This window comes from Nelumbo nucifera, chromosome 2 (genome assembly GCF_055504915.1).
Source record: "Nelumbo nucifera cultivar China Antique chromosome 2, China Antique-T2T, whole genome shotgun sequence".
Lineage (NCBI taxonomy): Eukaryota > Viridiplantae > Streptophyta > Magnoliopsida > Proteales > Nelumbonaceae > Nelumbo > Nelumbo nucifera.
The window spans coordinates 64,888,849-64,899,423 of NC_142650.1; the positions used below are offsets into that span (position 1 = coordinate 64,888,849).

The 10,575-nt window shown below is 38.9% G+C and overlaps 2 protein-coding genes across 2 annotated transcripts; both read left to right on the forward strand.

Annotated features, from left to right (window-relative positions):
- Positions 1 to 160: 160 nt before the first annotated feature.
- On the forward strand, positions 161 to 2,096 carry LOC104607627 (capsanthin/capsorubin synthase, chromoplastic-like). Its single transcript, XM_010273291.3, has one exon. It carries the CDS (start codon positions 447 to 449, stop codon positions 1,920 to 1,922), a length of 1,476 nt encoding a protein of 491 aa, XP_010271593.1. The 5' UTR covers positions 161 to 446; the 3' UTR covers positions 1,923 to 2,096.
- A 207-nt stretch (positions 2,097 to 2,303) lies between these two features.
- On the forward strand, positions 2,304 to 10,382 carry LOC104607626 (casparian strip membrane protein 2-like). Its single transcript, XM_010273290.3, has 3 exons — positions 2,304 to 9,004; positions 9,831 to 9,954; positions 10,048 to 10,382. The coding sequence occupies exons 1-3, from the start codon at positions 8,694 to 8,696 to the stop codon at positions 10,261 to 10,263; spliced, it is 651 nt and encodes a 216-aa protein (XP_010271592.1). The 5' UTR covers positions 2,304 to 8,693; the 3' UTR covers positions 10,264 to 10,382.
- Positions 10,383 to 10,575: the final 193 nt, after the last annotated feature.

Here is a 10,575-nt window from a genome sequence, read left to right on the forward strand (position 1 = left end):
TTTTTAATTTTCATTTTAATCTGGTCAGTGCATATACCCACCAAACACATGGGCGTTGTGGCTTTCACATGCAAATCCGTTCGAACACTATTCGAACAGCCTTTACAGCCTTCCATCGGGAACATCTTCGTACTTCTATACTTATAGTTGTTCGAACGGGCATTGCAGTGACTGAATCCCATTTCGCATTACTCATGAGTTCGGATGGGCGCGCACCCACAGCCCATCCCCTCATGTGGGAAACATCTTTTGCGCAACCGACGGCGATTGGCCACATGAACATCTTTCACAGTGAAGCCATTTTCTTGGTGTGATGCTTTGACGTTCCGTCCACGCACCTTCAACGTCCACTCCATGACTCCAACTTCAACTATCTATAGGAATTTTAAATAGTTTTCAACCGGCTACTCTCCCCAACCTTCTTCCCCATTTCATATCAACCTCTCATGGCTACCCTTCTCACGCCCATTCCCAGGTTTTCAAGTCCTACCAGCTTCAATTCCTCCACCTCCCCACCTTTCTTTCCCAGAATCCCCAGCCTTTCAAGAACACTTAAGCAGAGAATCCACAGCAGTAGGCTTGATAGCTTCCTAGACCTGAAACCTGAATCAAAACCAGAGTTCCTGGACATTGATTTACCCCGGCACCACCCCTCTGAACGCTCCCAGTACGATGTGGTCATCATCGGCGCTGGCCCGGCCGGCCTCCGTCTTGCAGAGCGAGTTTCTGACCATGGGGTCCAAGTTTGTTGCATTGATCCTTCACCCCTCTCCATGTGGCCTAATAACTACGGTGTCTGGGTTGATGAGTTTGAGAGCATGGGCCTTGAGGATACTCTAGATAAGACTTGGCCTATGACTACTGTCTACGTCGATGATCGGAAAACCCAGTATCTAGACCGCCCTTATGGCCGGGTCAGCAGGAAGAGATTGAAGACGAGGTTGATTGAGGGGTGTGTCTCACATGGAGTCAAGTTCCATGAGGCTAAAGCGTTGGAGCTGGAGCACCAGGAGTTCGTGTCTATGGTGTCATGTGACGATGGTTGTGAGGTGAAGGGGAGCTTGATAGTCGATGCCAGTGGCTTTACAAGCAACTTCATTGAATACGATAAGCCCAGGAACCATGGATATCAGATTGCTCATGGGATCTTGGCCGAGGTGCAGGATCATCCTTTTGATCTAAATAAAATGGTTCTAATGGACTGGAGAGATTCCCACATGGGCAGCGAGCCTTACATGCGAGCTAGGAATGACAAGGTTCCGACTTTTCTGTATGCAATGCCCTTTAGCTCTAACTTAATATTCCTTGAAGAGACCTCACTGGTTAGCCGGCCGGTGTTGCCTTACATGGAGGTGAAGAGGAGGATGGTGGCCAGGCTACGGCACTTGGGTATCAGAGTGAAAAGAGTCTTTGAGGACGAGAAGTGCCTGATTCCAATGGGTGGTCCTCTCCCTCGTATCCCTCAGAGAGTGATGGCCATTGGTGGGACGGCTGGTTTAGTCCACCCTTCTACAGGGTACATGGTGGCTCGAACTATGGCTCTGGCTCCTGTATTGGCTGAAGCAATTGTCGAGTGCCTAGGATCCACCAGGATGATCAGAGGGAAACAGCTGTATCAGAGGGTGTGGAATGGATTGTGGCCAACTGAGAGAAGGTGCATCAGGGAATTCTATTCTTTTGGGATGGAGACTCTTTTGAAACTTGACTTGAATGGGACAAGGAGGTTCTTTGATGCTTTCTTTGATTTGGATCCTTATTATTGGCAAGGATTCCTCTCCTCCAGGCTGTCTCTTGGAGAGCTGGCTTTGCTTTCTCTCTCTTTGTTTGGACATGCTTCAAATCTCTCTAGATTAGATATTGTCACAAAGTGCCCGCTGCCTTTAGGTAGGATGGTGGCTAATCTAGCTCTTGAAACCATTTGATGAAGGTCTATTTACATTCTTAGAATTCATATATTTTGAGAATTCTGTTTGAGAAGATTCTAGTGTTTATTGTCATGTTATGAAAACCCATCAGTGCCTTGGCTGGTTGGTTCGAACAATAAACTAATTCTCTGTATGATTGAAATACAAATATCCAGAATTCCATGTCGATCATACCCTGATATGGTAAATGAAATTATCTTTATTATTTTATTTTTACAGAATCTAACAAAAATATTCAATTAACATGCTCATATTTCTCAGATTTAATGCTCAGTTGCATTTTGAAGAGGGACAGATTGAGGATGGTGGTGGCGACACTTGAGGTTGATAAGAAGGGCAGGGTCCATGGTGGTGGAAATGTTGAAGGTCTACAACTAGGTATAGGTGGTCACTGGTTTATACATTAGTAGAGTACTTATTAGACTTATTAGAGGTCCATAAACTGGTTGATGGGAGAGTTGAGGGCAATAGATAAGTGTTAGAGAGGTAGGAGAGACCTAGGTTTTGGCAGTGGAGATGTTGGAAAGTTTATACAAATTGGTGGAAAGGGGAGAAAGAAAAGGATGAAAAAAATCTAACCCAAAATTTTTAAATTGGTTTATTGGGTAGCCCAGGTTTCCAAAATTCCAAGTTTCTCTGTTTGTTTACCATGCATGTGCATTTCGCATAGATCATGGAGAAGGAAAGCTGGTATCTTAGAGCCTGGTTTATTGCAGTGCAGTTTCATTTGCACTGGTGCGAAAGTATGTAAGTGCAAATTCTGGTTTATTTTTGCTTCATCTGTTACCTTATTTTGTTTGATTGCAGTGCAAATTCTGCAAACAATTAGAACCTAAGGAGTAAGGACCAAATCCACTTTCATAACAAAGTTGAAGTTGATCCAACATTCTGTCATTGCTCTTTCACATGATTTCTAGGTAATAAAAAAAGATTACCCATATATATTTTTATACCCAAAGTTTGCCCTTGGCCAGTGTTGGTATGGTGCTGACCTTGCTAAGCAGTTAGCTGCCTCGCTGCATATTGTCCTTGCAAACTGTGGAAGCCTCATAATTTCCTTCTCTAGGACACTTAGAATGTATAACCACATCTTGCCATTTTCTGTTCCATATGCACCATGGTTGGTGATTTTCTTCCAATAGGTAACCATATCTTATTGAAAGAACTTGGTACTTGGAAATCAGCCAAAGGTCTACATTTGGAATGGTGCAGGTATTCATAATTGTTCTATCCTTTACACATATTAGATGAAGAAAACCTTTTCCTCGGTGTCTGAAGATTCTCTGATGAGCATCTTATGTGGTAAATTTTAGATCCAAATCCACATATGAGTCATCTGGCTTGGGCTAATGTTGTCATCAGAGCAGATTCACCAAGTATGTTGAGTGAGGCTTTCAGCACAGGGTATGAAGGAAGCACTTCTATGTTAAAGTGATTATTGACTTTTGAAAGGTCGAGTATACAGTTTATTTTCGTTTATTTTGCTCGGTACTTTTCAGGAAGCTGGTCTATGTTATTAGGGCTGAGAGGTGTACATGGAAATTCTCAGATTTCCATAATTCTCTCCATGATAGAAGCTTAGTTTGGTCATTCACAGGTAAAGAGGATGTAACTTTTTAACCATAATGTTATATTCTATTTTGGTATTATCTTGTATTGAATTGTCAATTAAATTTCTTGGCAAGGCTTTTACTTGATGCAAAGCCACATCTGAAGATATCCTCTAACTGTTTACTGCTTATTTGGCTCTCAATTGACCTCAATAGAAAACTCTCTCTTTACTGCTTCAGAAAAGAATTTATTTTTAGTAAATTTAATAGCTTTACATATCATTGAAGTATATGAAAATCTTTCCATTTTTTTTTCTATTCCATAAAATCACCACCTGGTTCCTTGACCTTCCAACTACAAAATTCCTTGCCAAAAATCCAATGCACTTCATCCTGATTAATCATATTTCATTGCTTGAAAGCAGTTCTGTCATCATTACATTTAGCATTTTTTTTGATAATTATCATTACATTTAGCTATTCTCATGGAAGCCTGTGTACTCTTATGAGGTGTGCATAACCTATTGAAATAGTGAAGATTGCTTTGGTGGGCATGGATGTGTCAGTGAACAGAAGTGTCTCTAGCTCTTCCACCTCATCCCCCTCCCCCAATTCAACTCAACCAAGCAATAGTCCCTTCTAATCAGCTACACAAATCCTGCCCTGCCATTGTTCTTTCAAGAGCCATATTTTCTGTCAAATTGCAAGTCTTAAAATGATTTTTTACCACTTCAGGCCCCATTTACTTTGATCTTCCCCTTGCTTTTTTTAGCATAGAAGATGCACTTCAACCACTCTGCTCTAATTCTACAGGCAGCATTCTCTTTAATTTCTTCCTCATTATGGATGGTCAATCCAAGAGCCATATTTTCTGTCAAATTGCAAGTCTTAAAATGATTTTTTACCACTTCAGGCCACATTTACTTTGATCTTCCCCTTGCTTTTTTTAGCATAGAAGATGCACTTCAACCACTCTGCTCTAATTCTACAGGCAGCATTCTCTTTAATTTCTTCCTCATTATGGATGGTCAATCCAAGGTACAAAAACTGGTTAGTTTGGGGTATCGCCTGATCATCAACCTTAATTACACCACTACCACTATTAATATTTTTAGTTACTAAAATTGCAATACATGCATTTTTAAGTCCTATCTTGAAACCTTTTGATTCTAAAGCATCTGTCAATTGTTCTAGTTTTGCATTTAGCCTATCTTTATTCTTATCAACAGAGATTATATTATGAACAACAACATACACCATGGGAGTATGGGACCTCTCTTCTAAATATCTAGTCAGCTCATCCATAATTAAAGTAAAAATTTAGAAAAAGAAAAAGAACTGTATAAGAATGTGAGCTTGCACTAGTTGCTCATTCTGTTGCTTGTTTATTCTCAAGCTTTTCTCATTTAGGGGTGGTCATGGGTTGGGCCAGGATTAGCACCTATATGTCAAGGGCTATACCACCTAGGAAACACTAGGGTATGGCATACCTGTATGGTAGAGTTTGAAGCAGCTAGCACCTTCATGTTAGTGACATAAATCACATAATGTTATCAGTCTGGTAAAAAGTGAATTAACAAATAAATAGACATTATTTATTAGCTAATGATGGACCTGTTGATTTTCCAGCCAATATGTTAAAAATTCAAACTGTCTCAATTTACCTTGTGTTTGAATTTTCATGTATCTGAATGCCGGAGCTACCCTCCTCTTAAAGATACTTCACTGGAAGCAAGTCAAGTGCGGGAAGCACTTGCTGAGCATGGATGGAGATTGTGGGCCTAAGATTGAAAATACTAGGCTTACAGCAAGATGCACACCTCAATTGATTGGTGCTCAGATTTGCAGCCTTTTAGCAACTAGTGTGTATGCTACCAACTCTTACCAACCAAGAAAGACATTGAAGACTTATTTCTTTCCTCAACATACAGTTGGGAGTATTTCCTATTTTTGCTGACACTAAACTGAATCATTATTTGTTTTTTCTGTTGCTAAATGTCTCTAGGGGCTTGAGATGTTTGATAGTTTTAGAATAAAATGGCAACAATATCTGTTTGGTTTGTATGGCTTTGAGATACATGTTCCTAATAAGTAGAATCATATCACATGTTTTCTCTTGAAACCACTCTATCTCTCTCTCTAGTCCCACAGTTTCTGAACATCTTTATCATCTTACCTGTTTCACAAGGAACATGGGTTGAAGTAATGAGAAACGATTTAATTGCTATGTATATGGCACCAAATAGAACTGAATGGAAAAATAGGATTCTTGTAGCCGATCCCATATAATCGGTACAAAGATGATGATAAGATCAAGTGATCATTAATAGCTTCTATGAATTAATACATTAAAATCAACATAAACCAATTTTGATTTAATTCCTATGCAAATTCCACACTAACCCATTTATAGTGGGTGCAATTTGGGCGGCTTGGGTTGAGCATTTTTTTATTTTTTATTTTAATTTGAATGGGCCCGGCTTGAGAGCCCGAGCAAATTCTTCAATTCTGTACCTAACTTCACCCCTAATTCATTATTGATTTTAGGTTTATTTTATATACTTAAGATTTGGATTTTTACACATGAATAAAACTACAAATAAATTAATCATAAATTATGCCATTGACTTAGGTTAGGTTGCATTTGGATAAGCTGTAGGGTCTATGCTGTCAAAGCCCAAATGCATAAAACCCTTATTTTGGTGCTCGTTTAGGAGGGCTTTTACTTAGCAGCTTCTGGATTTGCAAGGTGGACCATACGTAGAAAATCTTGACCTTATGTTTGGTGAAAAACCTGCATAAAAAGTCTAGACATTGAGACCGGATCTGTTCTTCACACCTTCTGCCTCACAGGCACCTCACAGGCACATCCACCATGTATTGAGAACATCTCCCGTGAAGGCACATCTTATCATGCATTGGGAACATTTCCCATACTATTATTCACAAGAGATGTTCTCAATGCATGGTGGATGTGCCTGTGAGGCACCTATTTGTGAGGAGCAGATCCTGGCTCTTAGACATTATGTTTGGTGAAAAACCAAGAAAGTCAGAATGTGCTATGACTGGTTTAAATTGACTTTCAATTTTTTTGGGACAGGGTCAGAATTTTTAGATTTAAAGTACAGTTGGGGTGGGTGCCAGCTCAGAATTGATGCCAATTCATAGACTGTTTTTGACATTTTGAAAATAGCTATGCAGTGGAATTCAGAAATCTGCATTGGGCCTGTAGGTATTTTTCCACTTTTTTTTTTTTTGAGAAAAAAAGAAATTCATTCATCTCAGATTAATCTCAAAAAGTACAATGGTAGACAAAAATTCTGGACAGACCGACCAGATTTTATGTGCAACCATCATGTTCGCTTGTCCGTGAAAAACTGAGAATGGATGTAAGCGATTGAGGAGACCTCCAATAGGAGATAGAGGAGTCCTCCAATAGGAGGTCAATAATTTGCTTTGCATCGCCTACAAAGTAATTCAGGCTCCATTTGAAAGAAGTACAAATGTAAATATGTAGAGTGCAAAATCTTGTATTTTATATGATTTTTTATATATTTGTATTATATATATTTGCATTTGTATTCTTTCCAAACTGAGGTTCAAATTCAATGGCAAAAAGAATGCCATGAAGAAAAGCTACAGCTTTCTATTTGTAGAGGGTTACTTATAACCTCTATGGTCTCTTATCTCCAGCCTTGTTAGATCCAACCGAACCGCTCCATCGATATTCATCTTCAGCCATCTGGATGCTGGTTTAGTTCAAGGTAATGGATGAGGCATAGGATTAAGATCAGAAGTTCAGTTGTTTGTAGAATGGCGAATGAAGTAACTAAACTACCCGGGGCCTGAGATTGTTTGATAATAACTTTTTGGTTGAAATTCCTTTTGATAAAAAATGGATTCATTACATTTACAGTGCTTCCAGATTACCCACGTCATTGTAGCGCCAAACATGAAGAACGGCTCACCATGGTTTTGTTCCAACTCCCATTAACTGTAACCATTCAACAGAACTTTGGTGACAGAAATTCTGTTTTTAGGCCCAGGACCGATCCAAACCAGACAGGTTGCACCACCGTGCAGTAGAGAAGGATATGTTCTAGTAGCTTCTGGAACATGGTTTAGTACAAATGCTCAAAACACTTTTTTGACTTTTTTTTTTTTATTCCTGCAGCCCAAAGCCCTAATTTTAGGCTTTGCTCTTTGGGGATTTAATTTAAGTCTTTAGATTGTTACATTTTTTTTAAAGAAACTCTCACAAAATGCCGATCACTTTTTGGCTCATTTTTGTTTCCTACAGGAAGTTCAAGGGCAAAAGCCTATTCAAACAAGCCTTTATTTAGATGGGAAAGACTGATTCTTGGCTTCATCAGCAGAACCTGCTTGAGAGCAACCTGGCTTGAAATACTCAAACATTTCACTGGGTTTACGGCAGAGAAAGAATATTAAAAAGAAAGAAGAATCTCGCCTTCACCTTGGGGGAGTTATTGGTTTGGGAAATGGGTTCCTCCTTATCATCCTCTAAAGCTCATCTGCATATGAATCCAATATCTAATGTGCTTCTGGGCACCTGAAAGGAGAAAAATAATCAAACCCACTTACCAACCAATGTACTTTCTCCAAAATAATTACAGCGAGGGCAGAGGATGCTGAGAATATACAAAAATCAATAAAAGCTATAACATAAGAAATTCCAGTGGCCATGAGTATGTTAATCTAATCCTTTTAGGTAATATGGAATTTTAGTTATGATAATGGTCTTTGTCAATTGGTTTAGGAAGGGGGAGGTATTTGTTTAGTTAGTTGATTAAGATAACCATCATTAATTTTCAACTCCAACAAATCCATGTATTATACACTTCAGCTTGATCTAAGAAAGAATTTCCTTTCAATAAGAAATTTGATCAACTTTTGCACTCAAAACAAACAGGAATGGGTGCAATTTTTCCCACAAAGTGGAGTAAGTTGACAAGTGACAACAACTCCCCTGCTTCCCAAGCTGTACAAACACCTAATGCCTTTCTGTACTAAATATATAAATTAATAAGAAAGATAACTAAATACATTAACCAACTCTCTCTGTCTCTCTTATCTTTTATATAAATTTCATCACCCATCAGGGGCATTTCATTCAGTTTCTCTCAACTTGTTTATCTTCCATCCCCTCTGCTTCTACCTCTGCCACTACCTCTCCATCCTCTAAAAATCATAAACAAACATGAAAAACAGCGATTCGACCGCGATCAACATTGCCGAGCCAGGCAATGAGGCTAAGGGTGAATCCACCACAGTAGACGCCAAAGGAAAAGCCGCAGCCGGTGCTCCGGTGACTGCCACCACAACAGCCACTAAGACGGCCAGGGAAGGATGGAAGAAGGGGCTTGCCATTTTTGACTTCATTCTAAGGCTCTTAGCTATTGGAGCCACTCTTGGAGCCAGCATTGCCATGGGAACAACAGATCAGATTCTCCCCATTTTCACTCAAGCCTTCCAGTTTGAAGCTAGCTACAGCGATCTCCCAGCTCTCCTGTATGTGCATCTCTTCTATTTAAGGCATAATTTGGTGTCACTTCTAACAGATTTAAGTTCCTTTCAAAATTCTTCTTCTTTAAAAAAAAAAAGTTTTTTTTTCAATTTTTTTTTCTTAACCAAAACATTACCAACTTGGATATGGATTGCCAAATCTGGTTCAGAATAAAACCACCCAGGTCTGATTTTAAATTTTCTCTCAGGGGATTGACCCTAATGCTGAGAAAAAGCAAGGTTAGAAAGAAGGGTCTTTTTGCTTTCCAACATTGGGACCATAATGGGTTAATCCAAGTAGAGATGTCGATGGTAGTTTGGTTCCAGACAGGGTGGATCAGTTTTGAACCGATTATTAATCGGCTCTATAAATTAGACCCAAAATCAAACCAATTATTAATCAGGATAATCAGGTTTGATTATACTCGACGTCTATGATTACCTATTATAATACAATTCGGAACTTCATTTTTTATAATCTTTAATAAAAATTAAAATAAATAACAAACTGTTTATATGTTGATAAAACAAGTGTCATTAACCAAAATTATCTTATATACTGTCTTTTAAATTTAACTTTTCAGATATAAAATATAACAAAAATTACAAGAAAACCAAGAGACCTTTGTATATTATTAACCATATAATCGGATTGGGTCTTGATCAAATTATGTATCACAGAATCAGAATTGATATAATCGGGTAAATCTGACCCATTGACTTCTCTAAATAAAAAAAGACTCGGGCTGCATTTGGCATTCTTTATTTTAAGGACTTACCTCCTTTCCGCTATAACACTGCAAATAACCAAAACATGTTTGCATATTTACAGGTTTTTTGTGATTGCAAACGCCATAGCTGCTGGTTTCCTTGTTCTCTCCCTTCCCTTTTCTATAGTAGGCATAGTTCGCCCACACGCAGAAGGACCAAAGCTACTTCTACTCATCTTGGACACAGTAAGCTATAGTATAAACTACTAATAATTTGCATTTCTCGAGCAACGGTTGTCGTCTTCTTAACTTAGAATCCTATTTTGTTCATGTTTTGAGGTTATGGTCTCTCTCACGGCCGCCGGAGCTTCCTCAGCCGCTGCAATTGTCTACTTGGCCCATACTGGAAACTCCAACGCAAATTGGGTAGCCATCTGCCAGCAATTCGATAGTTTCTGTCAGCAGAGCAGTGGAGCTTTGGTGGGCTCTTTTGTCGCAACTCTCATCTTCATGATGTTGGTTGTCATGGCTGCCTTGGCCCTCCGAAAGCATTGAGCAGATGCAAAATTTGGTCTACTCAAACTATTGCCTGTACTGTTGTGCCTTTCGTATATGTATTCCATAGTCAGTTCCAATAACTGAATGCAAATCCGGCCTCTTTCTTTTCATATTCAGACCTCATCTTGTCATTAAATCGGTGATGACTAAGATTAGCGGTGTCTAGGGTATTCGAAAATTTGATCTCGAATTTGAGATTCAATAATCAAATCAAATTCAAATAATTCGAATATCATAATTAATCAAATTCGGATATCCTATTTATACTGTTCAAGGATAAAAATCGAATTCAGATATGACCTTATTCGA

Excerpts from the sequence above, each read along its gene's own strand:
- LOC104607626 (XM_010273290.3), top strand. The coding sequence starts at position 8,694 with ATGAAAAACAGCGATTCGACCGCGATCAACATTGCCGAGCCAGGCAAT. Across the intron at positions 9,005-9,830 it reads AGCGATCTCCCAGCTCTCCT|GTTTTTTGTGATTGCAAACG; the intron begins GTATGTGCATCT and ends GCATATTTACAG. Across the intron at positions 9,955-10,047 it reads TTCTACTCATCTTGGACACA|GTTATGGTCTCTCTCACGGC; the intron begins GTAAGCTATAGT and ends TCATGTTTTGAG.
- LOC104607627 (XM_010273291.3), top strand. The coding sequence starts at position 447 with ATGGCTACCCTTCTCACGCCCATTCCCAGGTTTTCAAGTCCTACCAGC.